Genomic DNA, 27,959 nt, shown 5'->3' with positions numbered 1-27,959 from the left:
AATGCACACTCTGCCCCAGGACCTTTGCTCTTGCTGTTCTCTTCCTGCAACACACCTTTTCATGTAATGGCAAGCCAGTTTCCCTACTTCACTGAGACCTTCCATTAGGCAGGTTAGGCTAGCTCTGTTGGCTCTACAGAGTTTATTTAGTTCTGGCTGAGTGTGGTGGCTCACGCCTGTAATCTCAGCACTTTAGGAGGCCGAGGCTGGTAATCACTTGAGCCCAGGTCTAGACCAGCGTGGGCACCATGGTGATACTCCATCTCTACAAAAAAAATACAAAAATTAGCCGGGCATCGTGGTGTGTGCCTGCCTGTAGTCCTCATACTTGGGAGGCTGAGGCAGGAGGACTGTTTGAGTCCAGGAGGTATCGTGGTGTGTGCCTGCCTGTAGTCCTCATACTTGGGAGGCTGAGGCAGGAGGATTGTTTGAGTCCAGGAGGTCCAGCCTGCAGGGAACTATGATTGGGCCATGATACTCCAGCCTGGTTGACAGAGCAAGACCCTGTCTCAAAAAAAAAAAAAAAAAAAAAAAAAAAAAAAAAGAAAAAAGAAAGAAAGAAAGAAAAGAAAAAAAAAGGAAAAAGAAAACAAAGTTTCTTTCTTGTTCATATACATGTTCCATTGTATAACCAACATGTGGTTGGTTTTCCACACAGTCAAGGACCCAGGCTGAGAGATGTTCACTACCTTGTAGCACCAGCTGTAACCCAGGGCATCCTTGATCACTGAGACAAGGAAAGAGGAAAAGCACTGAATGGTCTTATGCAAGCAAAACAGCTTTGGTCCAGGAACGACTCCCGGCCCTTCCAATCACAGCTCATTCATCGGGATTACTCATGTGGTTCCACTCAATTGTATGAAGGTGGGGACGTAGAATTCCCTCACGTGCTCAGTAACACAGAAGAACTGTCGAATTCCTTTCCTGTTACTGCCATAACAAATTACCATACACTCAGCAGCTGAAACAACACAAATTTATCATCTTACAGCTCTACAGATCAAAAAAGCCTCACATGGGTTTCACTGGGCTAAAATCAAGGTGCTAACGAGGCTGCATTCCATCTGGAGCCTCTAAGAGAGAATCTGTTTCCTTTCTATTCCCAGTTTCTAGAGGCCACCCACACTGCCTGATTCATGACCCTTTTTTCCATCTTTACAGCCAACCACGACAGGTCGAGTCCCTTTCACATTTCAGATTTTTCCTGCCTCTTCTATCCTCACATCTCTTTCTGACCATGGCTGGGAAAGGTTCTCTGCCTTTAAGGACTCCTGTAATTAGACGAGGGGCACCCAGTCTACCACCATACCACCCTGAATGAACCCGATCTTGTCTGATCTCAGAAGCTAAGCAGAGTCAGACCCTGTTAGTTCTTGGATGGGAGATGGGGCCACCCAGATAATCCAGAATAATCTCTCCCCATCTCAAGGTCCCTTTTGTTTGTTTGTTTTGAGACATTCTCGCTCTGTTGCCCAGGCTGGAGTATAGTGGCATGATCTCGGCTCACTGCAACCTCCGCTAGACAGCGAAAAACAAACAAAAAGCCAAAACAAACAAACAAAAAACAGAAAAAAACAAAACGAAACAAAAACAAAAAAATCCCCCCCAAATTAGCAAGGCCCGGTGGTGCACACCTGTGATCCCAGCTACTCGGGAGGCTGAGGCAGGAGAATCGCTTGGATCGAGGAGGTGGAGGTTGCAGTGAGCCGAGATCATGCCACTGCACTCCAGCTTGGGCAACACAGCGAGACTGCATCTCAAAAAAAAAAAAACAAAAAACAAAACAACAAATCCCAGCCCTGCTGATCCGTGTCCCTCAGTTTTCTCATCTATAATATGAAGATGATAATAATGATAGAAAATAATCTACAGGGTACGTTTTGAGGATTAAATGAGTTAATATATATAATGGGCTTAGAACAGTGCCTAGCGCAGACTGAGAGCTGTATGAGTTATTTATTTATTTATTTATTTATTTATTTATTTTGAGATAGGGTCTCACTCTGTCTTCCAGGCAGGAGTGCAGTGACACAATCACAGCCCAATGTAGCCTTGACCTCCCAGCCTCAAGGCATCCTCCTGCCTCAGCCTCCCAAGTAGCTAGGACTACAGGCGCAAGCCACCAAGCTAGGTTTTTTTTGTTTTTGTTTTTGTTTTTTTTAGAGGTTAGGTTTTGCTGTTGCCCAGGCTGGCTTTGAACTCCTGGGCTCAAGCAATCCTCCGGCATCAGCCTCCCAAAGTGCTGGGTAATCCCATCACCAGGCGTGAGCCACTGCTCAGGGCGTTGAGTTTGTTATTAACATTATTTAGGCCGGGCACGGTCTTTCACGCCTGTAATCCCAGCACTTTGGGAGGCCAAGGCAGGTGGATCACTTGAGGTCAGGAGTTCGAGACCATCCTTCCAACATGGTGAAACCCCGTCTCTACTAAAAACAGAAAAATTAGGCTGGGCATGGTGGTTCATGCCTGTAATGCCAACACTTTGAGGGGCCGAGGTGGGCAGATCACCTGAAGTCAGGAGTTCAAGACCAGTCTTACCAACATGGTGAAACCCCATCTCTACTAAAAATACAAAAAGTAGCTGGGTGTGGTGGCATGCGCCTGTAGTCCCAGCTCCTCGGGAGGCTGAAACAGGAGAATTGCTTGAACCCGGGAGGTGGGTTGCAGTGAGCCGAGATCACACCACTGCACTCCAGCCTGGGCGACAAAACAAGACTTCTTCTCAACAAAAAAAAGAAAAAAAAGAAAAAGAAGCTAGGCATGGTGGTACACAGCTGTAGTCCTAGCTACTCTAGAGGCTGAGGCAGGAGAATCGCTTGAACCCGGGAGATTGAGGTTGCAGTGAGCCAAAACTGCGCCACTGCACTCCAGCCTGGCAACAGAGCAAGACTCTTGTCTCAAAAAAAAAAAAAAAAAAAATATATATATATATATATATATAAAATTTAAACACCCAGAGTCCACAGTCCACACCTCCTCCAGGAGACTGGAACTCAGAAGGCGAGAATATAGATCAGGGAGGACTTTTCTAGGCTCCCAAGGGCAGTGGGAGTTAAAGGCAGGGAGAGCGTGTTGAGGAGGCCAAGAGGGGCTGTGGGAACCACCCAGGCCCGTAGAGGCCTGGCGCTGCCGCCTCCCACTCAGGGCCTAGGGAGATAGGAGATGAAAGCATGGTGCAGAGCAGGCCCCATATGTTCCTCATGACCCAAACTTTGTTCCCAGCGCCCGAGACGAACAGGCATGAAATCCACATCTGGGACCCACCTCCGGCCTGGTCGTTCCCCCCCCGTCTGGGCACCGAGCCCAGTCTGTCTTTGCGCTATAATGGAGGCAGCACAGGTGGCTTCCAGAGCTCTGAGGAGGCCCCTGCTCACCTCGTGGCATTGCCAGATGGCTTCTTGGAGGAGGGGACTCCTGAAGTGTGCAGAAGTCTGAGTAGGAATTTGCCCAGCAGAGAAGGGAGAAAGGGAGCCCGGTTAGAGGAAACAGTTTGGCAAAGATCCCAGGGCAGGAGGTCTGTGTGGTGAGAGAAGAGATGAGGCTGGGGACTGGGGGTGGCCAGGGCCTGTGGGGTCTCTCAGGCCAGGCTGAGGACCTGGGCTTTTTTCCCCCCAGGGCACTGGGGAGCCGTGGGAGGTCTGTGAGCAGGGGAGGGGCAGAATCAGCTTTGCGTGAGAGACAAACCATGTTAAAACAGAGTGATATGGGCAATCGTCGTCATCATTGAGGTGGCTCAGCTCACTGGGGGAGCCCAGAGAGTACCCCAAACCCAGCCTGCAGGTCAGAAAACTTCTCTCAGAGGTGGATCTTCAAGGACATTAGAAGAATCTGGTCACGACAAGAAAGGCTGAGGAGGGGGACTTTGTCCAGAGGTGCAGGGGAGCTGTGGGAGAGGCAGGGTCCACTATGAATGTAACACAACCACTCAGGGGCCGGGCATGGTGGCTCTCGCCTGTAATCCCAGCACTTTGGGAGGCCAAGGTGGAAGGATTGCTTGAGGCCAGGAGTTCAAGACCAGCCCAGCCAGCATAGTGAGACCTCTATCACTACAAAAAAATAAAAAATGACTAGTGTGTTGGCCTGGCACGGTGGCTCACGCCTATAATCCTAGCACTTTGGGAGGCCAAGGCAGGCGGATCCTGAGGTTGGGAGTTCGAGACCAGCCTGACCAACATGGAGAAATCCTGTCTCTACTAAAAATACGAAATCAGCCGGGCGTGGTGGCGCATGGTCTGTAATCCCAGCTACTTGGGAGGCTGAGGCCGGAGAATTGCTTGAACCCTGAAGGCGGAGGTTGCAGCAAGCCGATATCGCGCCATTGCACTCCAGCCTGGGCAACAAGATCGAAACTCCGTCTCAAAAAAAAAAAAAAAAAAAAGTACTAGTGTGGGCAATATGGTGAAACCTTGTCTCTACAAAAAAAAAAAAAAAAAATACAGAAATTAGCTGGGTGTATGACATGCACCTGTGGCCCCAGCTACTTGGGAGGCTGAGGCAAGAGGATCCCTGGAGCCTGGGAGTGAGCTATGATCACACCACTGCACTCCAGCCTGGGTGACAGAGCAAGACCCTGTTTTAAATAAATAAATAAATAAGTAAATACAGTTTAAAAAGAAAAATTAAAAAATAGCTGGGTGTGGTGGCACACAACTGTAGTCCCAGCTACTTGGGAGGTTGAGATGAGAGGATCAGTTGAACCCAGGAAGTTGAGGTTGCTGTGAGCTGTGATCATGCCATTGCATTCCAGCCTGGGTGACAAAGCAAAACCCTGTCTCAAAAAAAAAAAAAAATAAAACCCTCTGGGATCCGTGGGGCATGGATTGCAAGGGGAGGGAAACTGGAGGGGGAGAAGCTGAGAAGGAGGCTGCGGGGAGGACTCGAGGGGAAAAGATGCATCCTGAGCACTGGTTAGGATTATGGAGACAGTCAGAAAGTTAAATGTTGGCCAGGCAGTGACTCACACCTGTAATCCCAGCACTTTGGGAGGCCAAGGTGGGCAGATAACCTGAGGTCAGGAGTTCAAGACCAGCGATCAGCCTGGCCAACATGGTGAAACCCCGTCTCTACTAAAAATACAAAGATTAGCTGGGCGTGGTGGTGGGCGCCTGTAATCCCAGCTACTTGGGAGACTGAGGCAGGAGAATCGCTTGAACCCGTAGGTGGGGGTTACAGTGAGCCGAGATCATGAGACTCTGCCACCACTGTGCTCCAGCCTGGGCGATAGAATGACTCTGTCTCACAAAAAATAAAAAAAAAAAAATAAAATAAATAAATAAATAAATCAAAGTTAAATGTTATATCACACCAGGAAGCCTTCCTCTTTTTCTTTTCTTTTTCTTTTTAGACGAAATCTCGCTCTGTCACCCAGGCTGGAGTGCAGTGGCGCTATCTCGGCTCACCCAGGCTGGAGTGCAGTGGTGCTATCTCGGCTCACTGCAAGCTCTGCCTCACAGGTTCACAGGTCATTCTCCTGCCTCAGCCTCCTGAGTAGCTGGAACCACAGCAGGCGCCCACCACAATGCCCGGCTAATTTTTTATAGTTTTAGTAGAGACGGGGTTTCACCGTGTTAGCCAGGATGGTCTCGATCTCCTGACCTCGTGATCTGCCCGCCTCAGCCTCCCAAAGTGCTGGGATTACAGGCATGAGCCACCGCACCCGGCCGAAGCCTTCCTCTTAAACCCTATACAAAAACATTATTTTCTCGCCTGTCTTTCAGTGCCACAGTCCCTATGTTTTTATTTCATTCACTCATTTATTTATTCATTCAACATATTCTCCTGTGGTCTCCTTGGAAAATTCTGACACCCTGACCTGAGTCGGACTAGGGACTTGCCTAGTCTGGGAGGGTGGGGTAGGAGAGCGACCTTGGTATAATGAGATTTGGTATGATATTCAACAATGGAGGCAGCGCAGGGCACTGTGGGAGCCTAGAAGAGGCACCTGGCCATGGCTTGGAGTTCAGGGAAGACGTCCTGGAGGAGGCAAGGCCCTCCATGGGCACTGCAGAAAATCCAAGTGTCACCCAGGCACATGGGAAATGGCAGACTCTCCAGGGAAAGATATCATGAGCATGGTTTCATTCAATAATGCCTGAGTCCTCTCTTGAGGACCCCTGTACTCCAGGCTCTGGGTGCAGTGAGGCTGCGGACTCAGAGACGGGTTAGGCTTGGGCCCTCTGGTGGAACAAATGGGGACACAGTCTCTTTCTAATGAGATGTGTGCTCTCATGGAGGTAGCACAAGGCATTGTGAATGTTCACAGGAAGCACTGACCCAGTCTGCGGGGGCGGGGGGGGGGCGTTGATCAGGGAAGGCTTCCTGGAGGAGGAAAGCCCTACATTTTAGGTAGAGTCTGCTCTTCCTGCAGTATCAGTCAGCCTTTCACTTTCTGTATAGCTCTAGTTCCTTCATCGCCACTGCCTCTGTCGGATTCCATATCTTTCTTTCTTTTTAAATTTTACTAAATACAAATAGAGATGGAGTTTCGCCATATTGCCCAGGCTGGTCTCGAGCCCAAGCAGTCCGCCTGCCTCAGCCTCCCAAAGTGCTGGGATTGCAGGTGTGAGCCACCGCACCCAGCCAGCTTCCATGTCTTAATTTCTCCCCAGCCCCAGGCTGGCTGTCACAAAAAATGACCACAAACATGTATCACAACAGAAATGTATTGTCTCACAGCTCTAGAGGTCAGAAGTCCAGAATGAAGGTGCTGGCAAGGCCACACTCCCTCCACAGACTCCAGGCGGCGAATGTTTCATGCCTCTTCCAGCTCCTGGTGGCTCTTGGCATTCCTTGGCTTGCGGCTGCCTCATTCCAACCTCTGGCTCGATCTTCACACAGCCTTCTCCCAATCTCCCTATGGCTTTTTTTCTCTTATAAGGACACTTGTCATTGGATTTAGAGTCTACCAGATAATGCAGGATGATTGCGTCTCAAGATCCTTAACTTTTTTTTTTTTTTTTTTGGAGATAGTGTCTTGCTCTGTTGCCCAGGCTGGAGTACAATGCTGTGATCTTGGCTCACTGCAGCCTCGACCTTCTGCACTCAAGCCGTCCTTTCATCTCAGCCTCCCAAGTAGCTGGGACTACAAGTGGGCATTGCCATGCCTGACTAGGTTTTTAAAATTTTTCGAAGAGGCCAGGCACGGTGGCTCACACCTGTAATGCCAGCATTTTGGGAGACCGAGGCGGAATGATCATGAGGTCAGGAGTTCAAGACCAGCCTGGCCAACATAGTAAAACCCTGTCTCTACTAAAAATACAAAATACTAGCCAGGCTTGGTGGCGGGCTCCTATAATCCTAGCTACTTGGGAGGCTGGGGCAGGAGAATTGCTTGAACCCGGGAGGCAGAGGTTGCAGTGAGCTGAGATCACACCACTGCACTCCAGTCTGGGTAATGGTGCGAGACTGTCTCAAAAAAAAATTTTTTTTTTTTTTTGCAGAGATGGGGTCTCATTGTGTTGTCCAAGCTGGTCTCAAACTCCTGGGCTCAAGTGATCCTCCTGCCTCGGCTTCCCAAAGCACTGGAATTACAGATACACGCCACTGCACCCGGCCCCTCCCAAGTCTTTAAGGGTCCATCTCTCTCCACAACTCTGCGTCTCTCTTCCTCTCCCTACCTGTGGTGGTTTGAAAATTAGTCCCCAAATTCTCTGATACTTTTCCTTTCAAGAGCAAAGGATTTTTTTTTTTTTTTTTTTTTTTTTTTGAGACAGGGTCTTGTTCTGCTGCCCAGGCTGGAGTGCAATGGCTCGATATCTGCTCACTGCAACCTCCACCTCCCAGCTTCAAGCGATTCTCCTGCCTCAGCCTCCTGAGTAGCTGGGATTACAGGCACGCGCCACCATACCCGGCTAATTTTTGTTTTGTTTTTTTGAGACAGAGTCTTGCTCTGTCACCCAGGCTGGAGTGCAGTGGCACGATCTCAGCTCACTGCAAGCTCCGCCTCCCAGGTTCACGCCATTCTTCTGCCTCAGCCTCCCGCGTAGCTAGGACTACAGGCGCCCGCCACCACACCTGGCTAATTTTTTGTATTTTTAGTAGAGACGGGGTTTCACCATGGTCTCGATCTCCTGACCTCATGATCCGCCCGCCTCAGCCTCCCAAAGTGCTGGGATTACAGGCATGAGCCAACGCACCCAGCCAATTTTTGTATTTTTAATAGAGACGAGGTTTCACCGTGTTGGCCAGGCTGCTCTTGAACTCCTGACCTCAAGTGATCTGCCTGCCTCGGCCTCCCAAAGTGCTGGGATTACACGCGTGAGCCACCGCTCCCGGCCCAAGAGCAGAGGATCCTAACGTCTTTCCTTTTGAGTGTAGGCTAGATCTAGTGACTCATTTCGGATGCATGGAATAAAAGGTGTGTGACTTTGGGAGACTAGGTCATAAAAGACTTGAGATGACTGCTGCCCTGTCCAACAGCTTCACTGCACCCTCAAGAGGGATCCAGAGACACCCAATGAAGCCATTCCCACATTCCTGGCCCTCAGGAACTGTGAACACAATAAATGTTTGTTGTTTTAAGCCACTGAGTTTTAGGGTAATTTGTCACACAACAACAGATTTTTTGTTGTTGTTTTGTTTTGTTTTGTTGTTGTTTTTGAGACAGTCTCACTCTTTCGCCCAGGCTGGAGGGCAGTGGTGTGATCTCGGCTCACTGCAACCTCCACTTCCTGAGTTCAAGTGATTCTCATGCCTCATCCTCCCGAGCAGCTGGGACTAAAGGCATGAGTCACCACACCCGGCTAATTTTTGTTTTTTTTTTTTTTTTTTTGAGACAGAGTCTCGCTCTGTCGCCCAGGCTGGAGTGCAGTGGCGCAATCGCGGCGTGTGCTACCATGCCCAGCTAATTTTTGTATTTTTAGTAGAGACGCGGTTTCACCATGCTGGTGAGGCCAGTCTTGAAATCCTGACCTTGTGATCTGCCCGCCTCGGCCTCCCAAAGTGCTGGGATTACAGGCGTGAGCCACTGCGCCCAGCCTAATTTTTGTATTTTTGGTAAAGACGGGGTTTCACCATGTTGGCCAGGCTGGTCTCGAACTCCTGACCTCAAGTGATCTGCCTTCCTCGGCCTCCCAAAGTGCTGGAATTACAGGCGTGAGCTGCCGTTCCCCAACTATTTTTTTCTTTTTCTTTTCTTTCTTTCTTTTTTTTTTTTTTTGAGATGGAGTCTCGCTCTGTCGCCCAGGCTGGAGTGCAGTGGTGTGATCTCAGCTCACTGCAAGCTCCGCCTCCTGGGTTCACGCCATTCTCCTGCCTCAGCCTCCCGAGTAGCTGGGACTACAGGTGCCCGCCACTGCGCCCAGCTAATTTTTTGTATTTTTAGTAGAGATGGGGTTTCACTGTGGTCTCAATCTCCTGACCTCGTGATCCGCCCGCTTCGGCTTCCCAAAGTGCTAGGATTACAGGTGTGAGCCACTGTGCCCGGCCTGTTTTTTTCTTTTTCATAAAAAATAGAGACAAGGTCTTACTGTGTTGCCCAGGCTGGTCTCAAACTCCTGATCTCAAGTGATCCTCCCTCCTCAGCCTCCCAAAGTGCTGGGATTACAGGCATGAACCACTAAGCCCCACCAGCAACAAATTATTAGTATGTACCTTTCCTTCTTGTGTTCTTTCTTTGTGTTTCTCTCCACCCCTGACTCTCTCTGGATTTCTTTCTGGGTGTCTCTCTCCATCTCTAGGTCTTTGAATGTCCATCCCAATTTGCTATCTCTGAATACCTCTGTCTTTCTGATTCCTTTGTAGTCTCTCCCATCATGTCAGTTGGTCTGTTTCTGGTCCTCTCTCCCTCTATCTGGGTCTCTCTATCTCTGTCCATCTGTTCCTCTCTGTTGATGTCTCTTTCTCTGCACGAGTGTCTCTATTTATAGATGTGTGTGTGCCTGTTCCCAGGTCTCTGTCTCTAGCTCTGTGTGTGTGTTTCTTTCTTTCTTTCTTTTTTTTTGAGATGGAGTCTCACTCTGTTGCCCAGGCTGGAGTGCACTGTTGGGATCTTGGCTCACTATAGCCTCCACCTACCCGGTTCAAGCGATTCTCCTGTCTCAGCCTCCTGAGTAGCCAGGATTATAGGTGTGTGCCACCACGCTCAGCTAATTTTTGCATTTTTTAGTAGAAACGGGGTTGCACCATTTTGGTCAGGCTGGTCTCGAACTCCTGACCTCAGGTGATCCACCCGCCTTGACCACCCTAAGTGCTGGGATTACAGGCGTGAGCCACCGTGCCTGGCTAATTTTTTATGTATTTAGTAGAGATGGCATTTGGCCATGTTGGCCAGGCTGGTTTCAGTCTCCTAGCCTCAAGTGATCCACCCACCTTGACCTCCCAGAGTTCTGGGATTACAGGTGTGAGCTACCATGCTCAGTCTGTGTGTGTGTTTCTATGTCTCTCCCTCTCTTTGTGTCTCTCTCCACCTGTACTGATGTATGTGTGTCTCTTTCTATGTCTCTCTGTCTCGTTAATGTTTGGTGTCAGGCTGGACAAGGTGGCTCACACCTGTAATCCCAGCACTTTGGGAGGCCAAGGCAGGAGGATCCCTTGAGCCCAGGGGTTCCGGACCAGCCTGGGCATCAGAGCAAGACTACGTCTCTACAAAAAATAATTTTTAAAAATTAGCCTGGCATGGTGGCATGTGCCTGTAGTCCCAGCTATTTGGGAGGCTGAGGTGGAAGGAGTGTTTAAGCCCAGGAGGTCGAGGCTGGATCAAGCCATGATCGCACCACTGCTCTCCAGCAAGACCTGTCTCAAAAAAGAAAATAAAAGAAGACAATAAGCAGTTTCACTACCATTAGACTGGGTGAAAAATAATAATAACAACAACAATATGTGGTCTCTCTGAAGCTGGGTATGGTTGTTCATGCCTGTAATCTCAATGCTTTGGGAGGCCGAGGTGGGAGGATCCCTTGAGAATAGGAGTTTGAGACTAGCCTGAGCAACACAGCATGACCCCATCTCTTCTCCCCAAATACAAAAATTTGGTGTCTCTCTCTGTCTTTGGATCGCTCTTTCTCTCTGTTTTTGTCTCTCCCCACCCCATCTGCTGCCTGGTCTCTGAGTTTCTGAGTCTGTCTATCTCTAAGTGTGTGTCTCTATGTCTGTCTCGCTGCGTCTCTGTATCTCCTTTTCTGCCTCTATCTGTAGCTCTCTCATTCATTCCTTCCTCTCTCTCCCCCCCCTCCCCCTCCTCCCTCACCTCCTCCTCCTCCTCCTTCCCCTCCTCCCCACTCCTGCCTGGCGGTTTGTTCTTGCCTCTCTAACCCTCTGCCCCTCCGCCCTTCCTCTCCGTATCCATCTCAGGCTCCCCTCCCCTCCCCAGCCTCTGCAGATGTGGGTCCTCACCTCCCGCTCTCCGCCTCTGCCCTCCCGGCTCCTCCTCCCCACCTCTCTCTCCCTCGCCAGGTCTCTGCCTCCTCCTCCCGGCGAGCAGCCCTCACTGCACTCTAGGCTCCCAGGGGATACCCCGGCCCCGTTAAGGCAGCCCCAGGCAGAGCACCCAGTGGAGCCCTGGGGCGGGGAAGGGGGGCTGCGGGCGCTGGGGCAGCTCCAACCTGGGTCCCAGCGAGCAGGGGGACCCTGCATCCGCCAAGGCCGGCGGCCCCCAGCATGGAGACTTCCGAAGCCACTCCCAGCTCCACCTTAAGCGCCCCCCTTCCCCTTCCTGCGGAGGATGGGAACAGCCTGCTCCCGGCCCCAGGTGTCCCGGCCACCCCCGCCCGCGTGGCCCCAACGCTGCTGGGAGCCCAGGACCAGCCCCCTACCTCCTCCCGAATCCTGCCCCTTTCGCACCCCCCACCCCCAGCCAACCCGAGGAGTGTTTGCTGTTATGAGATCACCTGCTCCCCCAGCCCAACAACAAAATTAAATAACACCACGGGAGAGGAGAGAGGGAGGGGGAGGAGGGAGGAAGGGACGAGAGAGAAGAGAGACTGAAACAGGGAGAAGAGGCAGGAGAGGAGGAGGTGGGGAGAGCACGAAGCTGGAGGCCGACACAGAGGGAGGGCGGGAGGAGGTGAAGAAGGAGAGAGGGTAGAAGAGGCAGGAGCTGGAAAGGAGAGAGGGAGGAGGAGGAGGAGATGCGGGATGGAGACCTGGAGTTAGGTGGCTTGGGAGAGCTTAATGAAAAGAGAACGGAGAGGGGGTGTGGGTTAGGAACCAAGAGGTAGCCCTGGGGGCAGCAGAAGTCTGAGAGGAGTAGGAAGATCAGGAGCTAGAGGGAGACTGGAGGGTTCCGGAAAAAGAGGAGAGGAAAGAGGAAAGATACAGAGAGACGGGAGAGAAGAAGAGTGGGTTTGAAGGGGGGATCTCAGTCCCTGGCTGCTTTGGCATTTGGGGAACTGGGACTCCCTGTGGGGAGGAGAGAAAAGCTGGAAGTCCTGGAGGGACAGGGTCCCAGAAGGAGGGGACGGAGGAGCTGAGAGAGGGGGGCAGGGCGTTGGGCAGGGGTCCCTCGGAGGCCTCCTGGGGATGGGGGCTGCAGCTCGTCTGAGCGCCCCTCGAGCGCTGGTACTCTGGGCTGCACTGGGGGCAGCAGGTAAGACCTGGGGTTCCCGGCAGGAGCCGCCGAGGGAGGGTGGAGGTGGGGATGCCAAGGAGAGGGATTCAGGCTGCTCTCTTCCCAGCTCACATCGGACCAGCACCTGACCCCGAGGACTGGTGGAGCTACAAGGATAATCTCCAGGGAAACTTCGTGCCAGGTGCCGCCAAGGCGGGGACCCAGGAGTCCGGCCTTCCCGGCTTCTTCTTCTTCAGACTCAGGAACCTGGGTTCCCAGCTCCCTCCTCCCCCGAGGACCAGGAGTCCCAGCCCCCTCCTCTGTCCCTCAGGAGTCGGGCCAGCCTCTGAACCCCAGGGGCTCACCATGGGACATTATACATGCGCATTTCAAGTAGTGAGTGGGAGTGAGTGGAAGGAAGTGTGGGGGTGGAGATTATGTGCGTGTTTGCCGGGAGAGGAAGGTCCTGGCTCCTGCTAGGAACCAGAGGCTGGGTGGCCCCATCCCCCACCTTGTCCAGCCCTGTCTTGCAGCTCCTCTCCCCAACACATTAATAATAATACAGCTGTGGGATAAGAGAGATTAAAAAAAAAAAAGAACTACAACTCCCACGGGGCTCTGGGGCAGGTAGGCAGCAGAGGGGTAGGCTGGTAGCACTGGGGCCTGCTGGGAGTTGTAGTTCCATCTACAATGGCTTAAGATGGGTTTGATCGGCTGGGCGCGGTGGCTCACGCCTGAAATCCCAGCACTTTAGGAGGCCGAGGTGGGTGGATTACCTGTGGTCAGGAGTTCAAGACCAGCCTGGCCAACTTGGTGAAACCCGTCTCTGCTAAACTTGGAAACTATTCCAAGATTCTTCTAGGACCCAGAATTCTGGATCTGAGCCCAGTCCTCCCTCAGACCCAGGAGTCTAGGTCCCTAGCCCCTCCTCCCCTGGGATCTGGGAGTCCAGACCACAGCCCACTCAGCACATACCAGCCCTGGGATCCAGTCTCTATTTCTGACTCCTTGTCTTCCTACTCCGACCCCACCCCCAGGGCCTCCTTTCTGGGGCCTGGTGAATGCAGCGTGGAGTCTGTGTGCTGTGGGGAAGCGGCAGAGCCCCGTGGATGTGGAGCTGAAGAGGGTTCTTTATGACCCCTTTCTGCCCCCATTAAGGCTCAGCACTGGAGGAGAGAAGGTAAGGGGCTTGGAGGGAGGATCTATTGAACCCACTGGGGATGGGCATGAGTAGAGGCTGGGGAATGGGGTGCTAAGGTAGGAGAGCAGCCTTGGGGGAGGAGGGGACACCCCATGGGTGGAGAGAAGGCTGCTTACACTGTAAAATGGATCACCCATTCTTCCCTTCCCAAGCATGGTCCCCTAGTCTCCCCATCTCTGCAGAAGCAATGAAAAGCAGAACATTTCCTGTGCCAGGCAGATTTAAAAGCTTGATAAGCCTCTCATCTCATAACCACCCCACGAAATGGGTACTATTATTATTATTATTATTATTATTATTATTATTATTATTATTATTTTGAGATGGAGTTTTGCTCTTGTTGCCCAGGCTGGAGTGCAATGGTGTGATCTCAGCTCACTGCAACCTCCACCTCCCGGGTTCAAGTGATTCTCCTGCCCCAGCCTCCCGAGTAGCTGGGATTACAGGCATGCACCACCACGCCCAGCTAATTTTTTGTATTTTTAGTAGAGATGGGGTTTCTCCATTTTGGTCAGGCTGGTCTTGAACTCCTGACCTCAGGTGATCCACCTGCCTTGGCCTCCCAAAGTGCTAGGATTACAGGCATGAGCCACCGTGTCCAGCCAAAATGGGTACAATTATTAACCTTATTATATACATGCAGAAACTGACACACAGAGGTTAAGTTACTTGCCTAGGATCACACAGAGAGCCAGCACTGGCATTCAAACCAAGCAGCGTAGCATGAATGCTGGGACCTGCTTTACAATACCATGCTGGGAACCATACTTTTTTTTTTTTTTTTGGAATTGGGATCTCACTCTGTGACCCAGGCTGGAGTGCAGTGGCCCAGTCATAGCTCACTGTAACCTCAAATTCCTGGGCCCAAGTGATCTTCCTACCTCAGCCTCAAAAATAGCTAGGACATGCCTGGGTGTGGTGGCTCACACCTGTAACCCCAGCACTTCGGGAGGCCGAGGTGGGTGGATCACGAGGTTAGGAGTTCGAGATCAGCCTGGCCAACATGGTGAAACCCCATCTCTACTAAAAATACAAAAATTAGCCGGGTGTGGTGGCATGTGCCTGTAATCCCAGCTACTCGAGAGGCTGAGGGAGGAGAATCGCTTGAACCCAGGAGGCGGAGGCTGCAGTGAGCTGACATCACGCCACTGGACTCCAGCCTGGGTGACAGAACAAGACTCCGTCTCAGAAAGAAATAAATACAGAGAGAGAGGGAGAGAAAAGAAAGAGAGAGAAAGAAAGAAATAAAGAGAGGAAGAAAAAAGGAAGGAAGGAAGGAAAGGGAAGGGAAGGAAGGAAAGGAAGGAAGAAACCAGGATTGCAGGCACATGCCAGTATGCTTGGCTAACTTTTGAAGTTTTTTGTAGAGGTGGGGTCTCACTATGTTGTCCAGGCTGATCTCGAACTCCTGGGTTCAAGTGATCCTCCTTGCCTTGGCTTCCCAAGGTGCTGGAATTACAGCTGTGATCCACCGCGGCCAGCCAATACCATTTCTTATAAGAGCCGGCACTACCTTTCATTTAGCTGCCCCAGCCAAAAGCCTCAAAGCCATTCCCCATCCTATCCTATCTCCCTCACGTCCATTTCCAATCCATGTTCTTTCTAGCCTTGCTGCTAAATATTATTCAAATCCTTTCACCTGTCACGCCCTCTGCTGCCCCCAGTCTCATGTAGGCACCATCATCTCCCACCTGGACTGGTGGTGTACCCTCCTTACTGGCCTGCCTCTCAACCTCCTGCAATCTATTCACCCCACAGCTGAGAGATGTTTAAAACACAAATAAGATCATATCACTCCTGCTCAAAATCCTCCTATTAGGATATGTAATAACAGCAAATATTTACATAGCACTTACTATATGTTTGGCACTCTGGCAAATGTGTTATATATATGCAGTTTATTTATTTGTTTATTTTTATTTTATTTTTTGAGTCAAAGTCTCGCTCTGTCGCCCAGGCTGGAGTGTAATGGAACGATCTCAGCTCACTGAAACCTCTGCCTCCTGGGTTCAAGCGATTCTCCTGCCTCAGCCTCCCAAGTAGCTGGGATTACAGGTGCCCACCACCACACCCGGCTGATTTTTGTATTTTTAGTTGAGATGGGGTTTCACCATGTTGGCCAGGCTTGTCTCAAACTCCTGACCTCTGGTGATCTGCCCACCTCAGCCTCCCAAAGTGCTGGGATTACAGGCGTCAGCCACCACATCCAGCCTATATATGCAGTTTATTTAAATAAAAATACAAAACTCTCTACTGTTTTCCACAAGGTCCTGCACCATTCAGCCCCCATAACCTCTCTCTCCTCTGTTTACTGGACTTTGATGAAGTCTCTTTGCTGTTACTCAAACAGGCCACCTCAGGGCCTTTGCACTTGCTGTTCTCTCTTCTTGGAATGCCCTTCTCTCTGTTCTTTTGCAAGTCACCCCTGCTTATCCTTCAGGTCCCCATTAAAATGTCACCTTTGGCCAGGTGCAGTGCTTCATGCCTGTAATTCCAGTATTTTTCAGAGGCTAAGGCAGGATGATGACTTGAGCCCAGGAATTTAAGACCAGCCTGGGCAACATAGGGAGAACCCTCTCTACCAAAAAAAAAAAAAAAAGAAAAAAAAGAAAATTGAAAATTAGTTGGGCATGGTGGTCTGTGACTGTGGTCCCAGTTACTTGAGAGGCTGAGGCAGGAGGATCATTTGAGCCCAGGAGTTTGAGGCTGCAGTGAGCTGTGATGGCACCACTGCAATCCAGCCTGGGTGACAGAGTGAGACTTTGTCTCAAAATAATAAATAAATAAAAATAAAATGTCACCTTTGCAGGGAAGCTATTCCTGACACCCCCCATCTAAGCTGAGCTCCCCATGACACCTCAGAGCTCCCAGTTCCCCAAAACATGAGCTCAGGATGTAATTAATTAAGCAGTTAACTTATGTGATTCACAATTGTCTGTCTTGCCTTCATTAGAACATAAACTCCATAAGGCTCAGGACTTTTGTCTACTTGTTTATTGCTCTATTCTTGCATCCACGGCACATAGCACCAGCTCAGTCAATATTTGTTAATCAAACAAATTCACCAATATTGGGCACCAACTTACAGACTGGCACACAGCCTGGAAAGTGGTCAGTGTTCAAATTATGTTGAATGATTAAATTACTGTTGGAGGCCAGGCACAGTGGCTCACGCCTGTAACCCCAGCACTTTGGGAGGCCAAGGGGGGCAGAACACCTGAGGTCAGGAGTTCAAGACCAGCCTGGCCAACACGGTGAAACCCCGTCTCTACTAAAAATACAAAAATTAGCTGGGTGTGGTGGCACACGCCTGTAGTCCCAGCTACTCGGGAGCCTGAGGGAGGAGAATCGCTTGAACCCAGGAGTCAGAGGTTGCAGTGAGGCAAGATCTCACCACTGCACTCCAGCCTCAGCAGCAGAGTGAGATTCTATTAAAAAAAAAAAAAAAAAAGCCGGGCGCGGTGGCTCACGCCTGTAATCCCAGCACTTTGGGAGGCTGAGGCGGGCGGATCACGAGGTCAGGAGATCGAGACCATCCTGGCTAACACGGTGAAACCCCGTCTCTATTAAAAATACAAAAAATTAGCCGGGCGTGGTGGGCGGCGCCTGTAGTCCCAGCTACTCTGGAGGCTGAGGCAGGAGAATGGTGTGAACCCAGGAGGCGGAGTTGCTGTGAGCGGAGATCGCGCCACTGCACTCCAACCCCGGGCGACAGAGCGAGACTCCGTCTCCCCCCAGGAAAAAAAAAGACCGGGCGCGGTGGCTCACGCCTGTAATCCCAGCACTTTGGGAGGCTGAGGCGGGTGGATCACCAGAGGTCAGGAGTTTGAGACCAGCCTGACCAACGTGGAGAAACCCTGTCCCTACTAAAAACACAAAATTAGCCGGGCATGGTGGCGCATGCCTGTAATCCCAGCTACTCGGGAGGCTGAGTCAGGAGAATCGCTTGAACCCAGGAGGCGGAGGTTGCCGTGAGCCGAGATCACACCATTACACTCCAGCCTGGGCAACAAGAGCGAGACTCCGTTTCAAAAAAAAAAAAGACTGTTGGAATCAGAAAATGTAGGCATGGGAAACGGGAGATAAAAGATCTCTCCCTGCCCCCTGACAGCTCCCGCCTCTCCCACAGCTCCGGGGAACCTTGTACAACACCGGCCGACATGTCTCCTTCCTGCCTGCACCCCGACCTGTGGTCAATGTGTCTGGGGGTCCCCTCCTTTATAGCCACCGACTCAGTGAACTGCGGCTGCTGTTTGGAGCTCGCGACGGAGCCGGCTCGGAACATCAGATCAACCACCAGGGCTTCTCTGCTGAGGTAGTGGCCACTGACTGTTTACCTGCGACCCTCCGCCCTGAGTCACCCCAGTTCCTCCCACCTCACCCTCTTAGTGTCTCACCTCATCCTCCTCCACAGAACTGGCCTCCCACCCTAAGCACTAATCCTCAGCCTGATTCGGGCCCCCAAAGCTGGGGTCATGCTCTCCTCCCCTTCTGCTGGGGGACCCCATGCTCTGTGCTATCCCCAGGTGCAGCTCATTCACTTCAACCAGGAACTCTACGGGAATTTCAGCGCCGCCTCCCGCGGCCCCAATGGCCTGGCCATTCTCAGCCTCTTTGTCAACGTGAGCGGAGGCGAGATTCGGAGGGAGGGAGCAGTTGGGTGCCTGGAACCGGGGGTCTGAGGGAAGCGGGGTGCTGGGAGGCCCAGACTCCTGGGTCCTGGGGGAGGAGAAGGTTGAGGGCTTGGAATTCTGGGCTCCTGTATCCTCACCTCGTACCCCCACACAGGTGGCCAGTACCTCTAACCCATTCCTCAGTCGCCTCCTTAACCGCGACACCATCACTCGCATCTCCTACAAGAGTAAGTCCCTGGCGTGCTGGGGACAGTGGTCACACACGAGGGGGGTTCAAAAGTGCCACCCCTCTTTACTCTGGCCTGATATTCCCGCAGATGATGCCTACTTTCTTCAAGACCTGAGCCTGGAGCTCCTGTTCCCTGAATCCTTCGGCTTCATCACCTATCAGGGCTCTCTCAGCACCCCGCCCTGCTCCGAGACTGTCACCTGGATCCTCATTGACCGGGCCCTCAATATCACCTCCCTTCAGGTGACCCTCTGTCTGCACCGCCCTTCCTAGGCCTGGGTACTCCACTCACTGGCCTGGGTATCCCCTTGCTCACCTGCCCTCCCTCTCCTCATAGACTGAACTCAAGGAGTTAAGAGGGTCAGAGCACCTTGGGGGTGGGTGGGGCTGAGAACAGACCCCGCCCACCTGCTCCCAGGGGCGGGATTTCCTGCGTGACGTCACCAAGACCATTCACTGTTCACTCCGAGTTTCCCACCCTCCTTCCACGGCAGATGCACTCCCTGAGACTCCTGAGCCAGAATCCTCCATCCCAGATCTTCCAGAGCCTCAGCGGTAACAGCCGGCCCCTGCAGCCCTTGGCCCACAGGGCACTGAGGGGCAACAGGGACCCCCGGCACCCCGAGAGGCGCTGCCGAGGCCCCAACTACCGCCTGCATGGTATGGTCCAGTCTGCACCCCCTCTAAGTCTTGGGCTAACCCGCTTATATGTGTCTCCCCTTGGTGTCTCAGTGTGATTCAGTCCCATCCTCCTTCCTGGGTCTATATGGTCTAGCCTCGTGAGCTGTCTCTTTTTCTCTCTTTCCCTACATGTCTACGTGGTACAGTCCACCTGCCAGCCCTAGGCCATTGCTAGCCCACGATTTGTCTTTCCTCTTCACTGCTTTGTAACTTGGTCTATAACCCTCGACCCCTGCCTTCCTATGGTCCAATTACCTACTGTTCTGTGCTTCCTATTACTGTGAATTTCCAAAATGGTACAATTTGGATCCTCTCTCCCTTTCCAAGTCGTACTACCTTACGCTGTTCCACAATCTGATGCTCCCTTCCCCCTTACTGAGAATCTACAAGGTACAACCCCTTCCCTCCACCTCTGCCTCCCTGTGGTTCAGCCCAGGAATCTCACACCCCCCCGGCTTCGCAACATGGTACAGTCCACACCCCCCCATGAAGACCTTCAAATAGTTCAGCCTAATGCTGAATCTGGACGTCCCGATTCCCCCCTCCTATTGCCTTCTTGTGGTTCATCCCAGTGCTTCTCGACCTGGTACATTCCGGTTCCCCGCTCGCAGACTTCCGACGGTAGAGCCCAGCGCGGCGCCGCCCACGCCCCCTGCACACCCCCCGCCCCTTCCATCCTAAACTGACGCCCCCCGCCGTTGTCCTCTGTCTTACAGTGGATGGTGCCCCCCATGGTCGCTGAGACTCCCCTTCGAGGATTGCACCCGCCCGTCCTAAGTCTCCCCACAAGGCGAGGGGAGTTACCCCTAAAACAAAGCTATTAAAGGGACAGAATACTTCCTGTTTCTCAGTGGTCTGATTCTAGGCGCGGTGGGGAAACATTTGGGTATTAAAGAACAGACTTCTTCCGGAAACCAATCTTCCTCTTTCTAAACCTCCGCTCTCGGTTTTTTGGCTTCCTGCTTCTCAAAACCATCTTTAGGACCGCGGCCCCTTTAAGCGGCACCCCTTTTCCCCCATCACCCCCCTCACCATCAGGCAGCACGAGCAGAGCCATGTGCTTCCCCCTGCCGCCTGCCTCATTGGCCCAAACTGGGTCACGGTTCCGCCCCCAGTACCTCCTCCCATTGGGCAAATGTAGGTCAGTGTCCCGCCTCCCACCGAAAGGCAAGGCAACTTCACGCGCTGAGCCCCTCACGCGCCCTCCTGGGCCCTGGCGGATCCAGAGGCCGCATTGGCTGTGCGTCTCAAGGGGTCGGAGACGATTGGCCCGTGTTTGCAGCCGGAGGGAGGCACGCGGCTGGGGTGCATGCCCATAGAGGCGGGCGGGGCTGGACGCGCCGGGCGGGGACCCGGAGGAGGGGCGCGCGCTGTGGCGTCGGGTGTTTTGGTTTGGATTTTTTTTTCCGCGAAAGAAGTTTGCTTTGGCCACGCCTCAAGGCGGCCGCCTCCTCCTGCCCCCTCCTCCGCCCCTCCGCGCACACCTCTCGATGCAGATTGCAAAGCGCCTTCCGTTGCGAGAGCTGCAGATTTTGCAAGAGCCAGGCTCGCCCACCTTGTAGAAGGAGCGCCTTGAGTCCCCTCTCACCCTCGGTTGCAAAGAGCCGGCCGCTTGATCTGGACACCCCCTCACCCAGACTGCATGATCTCCCGGGACCTTCTTGAGTTGCACGTTTCTGCACCAAGGACCTCAAATCCCCGTCGCTTCTAGGATTTGCAGCGTTCTGGATACTGGAGGGTTGCAGGCTACACTCGCCCGCCCCTGGGCAGACACCCGTCCAAACCACTGGAGTGTGCTGGTGACTGGCAGGCTAGCCCTTCGCCTCTCCATGAACCCGTGAGCCTGGGGGCAGGTGCCAGGCGATGGCGCGGCCTGTGAGCGACAGGACCCCGGCCCCTCTGCTGCTGGGTGGCCCGGCCGGGACACCCCCTGGCGGGGGAGCGCTGCTTGGGCTGCGGAGCCTTCTGCAGGGGACCAGCAAGCCCAAAGAGCCGGCCAGCTGTGAGTTCTAACCCCCATCTCACCCACTTCGGACACCCTACCCCCCTAGGGACTCAGGTGCCGTGGGGTGGGGGCCCATAGAAACCTCCTGTGTGCGGAGAGTCCATCTTCCCAACCGTAATCTACTCAATTACTCAGGTGTTTAAGCCCCTAGATCCCTCAGCGCCCAGGACCCAAAAGCGCCGGCTCTGAAGCCCGTCCACCCTAAGGACCCAGGCACCAACGTCCCCAACGTCCTCCCCGCTTAGTTCACAGGAGTGTAGGCCCTAGCCTCCTCTTCCTTTTGGTCCGGGAGGCTGGACCCCTGAGGTCCCAGGGAGGGGGTGTGTCGGGTGCTCACACGGTGGTGACACGGGCTTGGGCGGGGCGTCGTGGGGTCACATGGAGTCTAGGGATGAGGAATGTGCCCCAGGAATAGAGCCCCTTCCTGCCCCTTACAGATGGTGGGGGAGGGGAAGGGGGTACAGCGCGCAGGGGATGGGGGTTGGGTAATTACAGTGAAATTACAGAGCTGTCATTTTTTCTCTTACCTGCCCAACCCTCCACCTACCCTGTCCCTGCCCCCCTATTCCTGAACTTCCGTCCCTCTTTTTCTGGTTCGCTGTCTTTCTGTGTCTCTATCCCTTCCCGGCATTCTGTCCCCATCTCTGTGAATCTGTCCACCTGTCTCTGCCACCCCCGTCTCCATTCTTTCTGGGTCTCTCCCACTCTGCGTCTCTGTCCCTTCATCTCCCGTCTCTCCTCTCCGACACCCCGTCCCCTCTTTCTCTGGATCTCTGCCCTGTGTCTCTCGGACTCGGGGTCTCTTCTCCATCTCTATCTCCCCCACCTCACCCTCATCCCAACCCGTCTTTCCCGGCCCGCAGGTCTCCTGAAGGAAAAGGAGCGCAAGGCGGCCCTGCCTGCAGCCACAACCCCTGGGCCAGGCCTGGAGACTGCGGGCCCGGCGGATGCCCCGGCTGGGGCAGTGGTGGGCGGCGGGTCCCCGCGGGGGCGCCCGGGGCCGGTGCCCGCCCCGGGTCTGTTGGCGCCACTGCTGTGGGAGCGCACGCTGCCGTTCGGCGATGTGGAGTACGTGGACCTGGACGCCTTCCTGCTGGAGCACGGGCTCCCGCCCAGCCCGCCGCCCCCCGGTGGCCCGTCGCCGGAGCCGTCGCCCGCGCGGACGCCCGCACCCTCCCCAGGGCCGGGTTCGTGCGGCTCCGCTTCCCCCCGCTCCTCTCCTGGGCACGCCCCCGCCCGGGCTGCCCTGGGGTCCGCCAGCGGCCACCGCGCAGGTGCGGCGAAGGGGGCGGGGCGGGTCCTGACGGGGCGGGGCTTCGAGTCAGGGGGCGGGGCTGTGTGACGCTGGGGGCTGGGACCGTGGGACCCGGCTGCGGCCTCGAATTCCGTGTACAGTTGTCGAGAGGTGTCGTGGGAGGGGCCAGATTCGGTGTCTCTTAATGGGTCAGGGACTTGGTCTTCTGGATCCGTAGGGGAAGAGAGACTTGGAACCCTAAATTCCAGGAAGCCTGCCCAATGAGATTTTGTGGGTTTTTCTGTGGGACGTGGGGACAAAGGATGTGGATACTCGTGAAGCCAGAACTGGAAGTCCGGAACACCAGAGTTATTTACTGGGGAGTGGACTGACCCAGAATCTGGGCCCATAATCGGTGGAACTGGGATAGGACTAGAGCCCCTAGGTCCTTTACAGGGGCAAAGGCAAAGGAGAGGCACAGAATTCTGTTTACCCAGGACATAAGAGACTGGCAGCCCAGGTCCCTGGGTCCCCCAGTGGGGCCTGCTGCAGCTCCGGGTCCCAGAGTTCTTCAGAAGGGAAAACGTTAGGGATCTTGTTTCTGGATCCTCCAATTGGGGCTAGGGCCAAGCTTCTTATATTCCTAGGAGAGGCCTGGGATCCCAGAATCGTGGGTACCCCAGTGGCGGGGGTTCTGGGAAGGTCCAGGAGGCCGATGCTCCCCGGAGAGCAGGGGGTTGGGAACCTTTGGAGGTTGAGAAGTTGGAGCTAAGTGACTGGAAGAGCAAGAGGAAAGATGTTTCCCTTTGGGCACATTGAGGTGTCCAGGGACGGACTGCAGGTCGAGGATTCCTGGGCACACCTGCCCCAGGTCCGACCTCCGGGCCAAACCAGGGCCCTACCCTTCCCAGCCGCACATTCCTGCGCCACGTGAGTCCTCCCATCCTTCCTCCGCGCTTCGCGCAGGCGCCTTCACGCGCGAGGGGGCGGGGCCGGGGGAACGTGAGGGCGCCAATGGCAGGGGGGCCTGGGAGGAAGGGAGGAGGAGGGAAGCAGGCGTCAGCACGTGACTCGGCCCTGAACCTGTGTCCTTAGCTGGCCCCGGCTGGCTGGTGCTTAAAGGTACAGGCGCCTCCTTTCGAACCAATCTTCTGGAACCTTAGAGCAGCTTCTCCTCCTCTTCCCTTCCTCTTCCCAGCGAGTAGCTCGTAGATTCTAACTTGAGGGCTTTTCAGTGCAGTAGATTCTTTTTCTCTGGACAGTCTGGGGTCTAAGCTTAGGTCGTGGATTCGGTAAGTAGGATTCAGGCTAGACTGTGCATCTGAAGTCCTGAGGTTTTAGAAGCAATAGCCCCATCGCTTCTCGGCCTTTTGGCTAAGATCAAGTGTAGAAGCAATAGCCCTGATTCATGTGTTACCTAGGGCAAGTTAGTTATGACTGGGACTCAGTTTCCTTGTTTGTAAAGGTGGATATGGTTCCATGATCTCTAAGCATCTTTATGGCTTAGGGGAACCTTCATTTTTCTCGTTATTTTGGAGACGGAGTCTCGCTCTGTTGTCCAGGCTGGAGTGCAGTGGTATGATCTCAGCTCACTGCAACCTCCACCTCCAGGGTCCGGGTTCAAGCAATTCTCCAGGCCCAGCCTCCCTAGTAGCTGGGCTTACAGGCGCCCGCCACTACACCCGGCCAATTTTCGTACTTTTAGTAAAGATGAGGTTTTGCAATGTTGGCCATGCTGGTCTCGAACTCCTGACTTCAGGTGATTCGCCGCCTCGGCTTCCCAAAGTGCTGGGGTTACAGGCGTGAGCCACTGCGCCTGGCCAAGGGAACCTTCATATTTTATATTAGGGAGATTAATCCCTGGCCGAATTTATGCTAGATCCCAGAAGGACTTTCCATGTGGCTATGATACCAGAGCAAGAGGTAGCTTCAGGAAACCACCTCCCTAAAATACACACTCAGCTGACACGTGCTGTTTCCCCAAGGCCTGACCTCTCGGGACACACCCAGCCCTGTGGACCCAGACACCGTGGAGGTGCTGATGACCTTTGAACCCGACCCAGCTGATCTTGCCCTATCAAGCATTCCTGGCCACGAGACCTTTGACCCTCGAAGACATCGCTTCTCAGAAGAGGAACTTAAGCCCCAGCCAATCATGAAGAAGGCAAGGAAAATCCAGGTGCCAGAGGAGCAGAAGGTGAGCAGAGCTGGATGTGGGACATAGACTTGGCTGGAGACATGCCCCACAGCCAGGGAGGGGCCTTTTCTCACAGTCAGGCCTGGGCTTCTCATTGGGATTAGTGCTCAGCCTCTCCTGGCCTGCAGCCACGGATTAGTCCTCCTTGGCCACAGGGCACAAGGAGGCAGGGGCCTAAGGTTTATGAAGACAGTGTCAACTGGGCGAGGGGCCTCACTCGTGTAATCCCAGCACTTTAGGGGGCTGAGGCAGGAGGATCTCTTGAGCTCAGGAGTTCAAGACCAGCCTGGGCAACATGGCAAAACCCCATTTCTGCAAGCTACATGGGAGGCTGAGGTGAGAGGACTGCTTGTGCCTGGAAGGTTGAGGCTGCAGTGAGCCAAGATTACACCACTGCACTCCAGCCTGGGCAACAGAGGGAGACCTTGTCTTAAAACAAAAGACAGTGTCACTGTGGGGTGCTGACTCAGCCAGCTCTGCTAGGTCTACTTGTAGAGACTTGGAGCTTCTCCTATTGGGTCCAGAGCTCCACCAGGCACAATTGCGAAGGACAGTCTTCCTTGGCAATGGGATATCAGCCTGTGGCCTGTCTCTCCTTACTCAGCAGGCCTTTGATCTCTGATGTGGGACTTCCTTTGGAGTGATTGCATTTGGCTAGGATGCAGACTCTGCCAGCCCCTTTAGGCCTTGTTTCCTGGGCCTGGACTTCTCACTGGTGGGAGACTTCAAGCTTCTATTAGCAGCCAGTGCCACTTTCTGATTTGGTGTGATTTGAGCAGTCATTGCATCTTTGCATCATTTTGTTTTTTGCCATTACTGGAGTCTTCCCTAGCAAGAATTGCTTGGGCTTCTGTTACAAGACTTTGTCATTCCGGGCTAGGCGCGTTGGCTCACGCCTGTAATCCCAGCCCTTTGGGAGGCTGAGGTGGGCGGATCACTTGAGGTCAGGAGTTTGAGGCCAGCCTGGCCAACATGGTGAAACCTCGCCTCTACTAAAAGTACAAAAATGTTCCGGGTGCGGTGTCTCACACCTGTAATCACAGCACTTTGGGAGGCCGAGGCGGACGGATCACGAGATCAGGAGACCATCCTGGCCAACATGGTGAAACACCGTCTCTACAAAAAATACAAAAATTAGCTGGGCGTGGTGGCATGCGTCTGTAGTCCCAGATACTTGGGAGGCTAATGTAGGAAAATCGCTTGAACCCAGGAGACGGAGGTTGCAGTGAGCCGAGATTGTGCCACTGCACTCCAGCCTGGTGACAAAGCAAGACTCCATCTCAAAAACAAAAACAAAGAACAGGCCAGTTGTGGTGGCTCACGCCTGCCCAGCACTTTGGGAGGCCAAGGCGGGCGGATCACCAGGTCAGGAGATTGAGACCATCCTGGCTAACACAGTGAAACCCTGTCTGTACTAAAAATACAAAAAGTTAGCTGGGCATGGTGGCGGGCGCCTGTAGTCCCAGCTATTTGGGAGGCTGAGGCAGGAGAATGGCGTGAACCCGGGAGGCGGAGCTTGCAATGAACCGAGATCGCACCACTGCACTCCAGCCTGGGCGACAGAATGAGAACTCTATCTCAAAAAAAAAACCCAACAAAAATTAGCTGGACACGGTAGCGGGCACCTATAATCCCAGCTACTTGGGAGGCTGAGGCAGGAGAATTGCTTGCACCTGGGAGGTGGAGGTTGCAATGAGCCGAGATCATGCCACTGCATTCCAGCCTGAGCGACAGAGCGAGACTCCATCTCAAAAACAAACAAGACTTTGCCATACCCTTCTGTAAGACACAGCTACTTGAAGCACCTAGGACTGGCCTGTAAGTCAGATCTACACCAGTGGTTTCTCCTTCTAGAGGGCCCTGTTGCTAGGGACTGGATTTACCCTCACAAGCAGGAACTGGGCTTTAATTAAATGGTGGAGCGGAGAGCATCTTACTGAGCCCAGTGGTCCTTGGTTACTAAGGAGGAGTCCTCCTTAGGAACCAACTTCCAGGATGGGAGGACTTTAGGTATAATCCTCTGGGGAGGTCTCAGGATAGTCCCCTTTCCTAAGAGACAGCTCTTCTCTCAGTCAGGTCCTGCTGGGGAGGAGGCTATTCTCTGGCCTCAGTTCAAGGCCAGCAGGTCAGAGACTGGCCACAGTCATTGAAACCACTTAGATCTCACTTTTGTTTGCCAAGGATGGATGAGGTTGCCTTGGCAACCAGGTCAGAAGGCCCCAGCTCTGCGAGGATTTTATGGGACACCACACCCCATCCCCAGGGCACCAAGCTTTCCTTAGCAACCAGGATCTGGAAAGGCAATATGCAGGGCAGTGCTCTTCATTGGGAGAAGCCCTCAGACCATGAAGGTCTTGTTGCTAGGGAACAAGCATCCTTAGCAAGCAGGAGCTAACTGCAGGCCTTTATCATGTGGGGAGGGCTGGGGTCCGCTTTGCAGAGTGGAGACTTGAAGCGAGTTGCTTGAGGGTGTGGGGGTCTATCTCATGCCTTTACTGTTGCTAGGGGCCCAATCTCCTTAGCAACCAGGGCCCTAGAAAGGCAGACCCTTGGGTACCTATCCCAGCAGAGACCTGGTGTGGTTTAGGCCCTGCTGCTGGGGCTCCCTTCCTCTTTAGCTGGGACCTGGGTCCCTCTGGACCTCAGTGCCCTCCCCGTCTTCTCCTGCAGGATGAGAAATATTGGAGCCGGCGGTACAAGAACAACGAGGCAGCCAAGCGGTCCCGGGACGCCCGGCGGCTCAAGGAGAATCAGATATCGGTGCGGGCGGCCTTCCTGGAGAAGGAGAACGCCCTGCTGCGGCAGGAAGTGGTGGCCGTGCGCCAGGAGCTGTCCCACTACCGCGCCGTGCTGTCCCGATACCAAGCCCAGCACGGGGCCCTGTGAGGCTGCCCCACATCCCCACCTGGCGGAGCTCTCCTCCGCCTTGCTGAGACTTACGCCCTGTTCCCTTCCTGCCCTGTGGCCCACGGGCCGGCCAGCTGGGTGCCCCAGGGACGTGATAATGCAGATAAATACATTTATATTTTTAAGAAAAAGCGAGCCTCCCCCCTCCCTTGCGGGGGCGGGGAGGGTCCTCTGTGTGTGTCCCCGGCACGTCAGGGACCCTATCCTCCCACCGCCTCCGTTAACACGATCCTGAATAAATCTTGAGAACCCCAGAGCCAGCTGTTGTGGAAGAAGAGGGCAGCTCCCTGGCATACTGGCTACAGCCCGTGGGCAGCTCCGTGCTGCCGTCCATAGAGGGCAGGCGCTGCTGGAAGTGCTGGAATCTGAGTCCTCCCGCGGGCTGTC

At 53.7% G+C, this 27,959-nt stretch overlaps 2 protein-coding genes across 3 annotated transcripts; both read left to right on the top strand.

Moving 5' to 3' along the window:
* The first annotated feature begins 11,684 nt into the window (after positions 1–11,684).
* CA11 (carbonic anhydrase 11) lies at positions 11,685–20,074 on the top strand. The gene is made up of 9 exons (XM_054463034.2): positions 11,685–12,523; positions 12,612–12,686; positions 13,522–13,664; positions 17,815–18,000; positions 18,212–18,307; positions 18,474–18,546; positions 18,637–18,791; positions 19,043–19,208; positions 19,946–20,074. Exons 1-9 carry the CDS (start codon positions 12,457–12,459, stop codon positions 19,969–19,971), a joined length of 987 nt encoding a protein of 328 aa, XP_054319009.1. The 5' UTR covers positions 11,685–12,456; the 3' UTR covers positions 19,972–20,074.
* A 296-nt stretch (positions 20,075–20,370) lies between these two features.
* On the top strand, positions 20,371–27,828 carry DBP (D-box binding PAR bZIP transcription factor). 2 transcript variants are annotated; one of them, XM_054463036.2, is made up of 4 exons: positions 20,371–21,231; positions 22,098–22,508; positions 24,454–24,665; positions 26,388–27,325. In XM_054463036.2, exons 1-4 carry the CDS (start codon positions 21,093–21,095, stop codon positions 26,448–26,450), a joined length of 825 nt encoding a protein of 274 aa, XP_054319011.1. In that variant the 5' UTR covers positions 20,371–21,092; the 3' UTR covers positions 26,451–27,325. The 2 variants fall into 2 exon arrangements, with proteins under 2 accessions (XP_054319011.1, XP_054319010.1); XM_054463035.2 differs by lacking the exon at positions 26,388–27,325 and adding an exon at positions 27,336–27,828 and having other exon boundaries at positions 20,405–21,231.
* The last annotated feature ends 131 nt before the right edge of the window (positions 27,829–27,959 follow it).

The sequence above is a fragment of the Pongo pygmaeus genome, chromosome 20 (assembly GCF_028885625.2).
Source record: "Pongo pygmaeus isolate AG05252 chromosome 20, NHGRI_mPonPyg2-v2.0_pri, whole genome shotgun sequence".
Lineage (NCBI taxonomy): Eukaryota > Metazoa > Chordata > Mammalia > Primates > Hominidae > Pongo > Pongo pygmaeus.
This window is presented reverse-complemented; position numbering and strand designations above follow the sequence as displayed.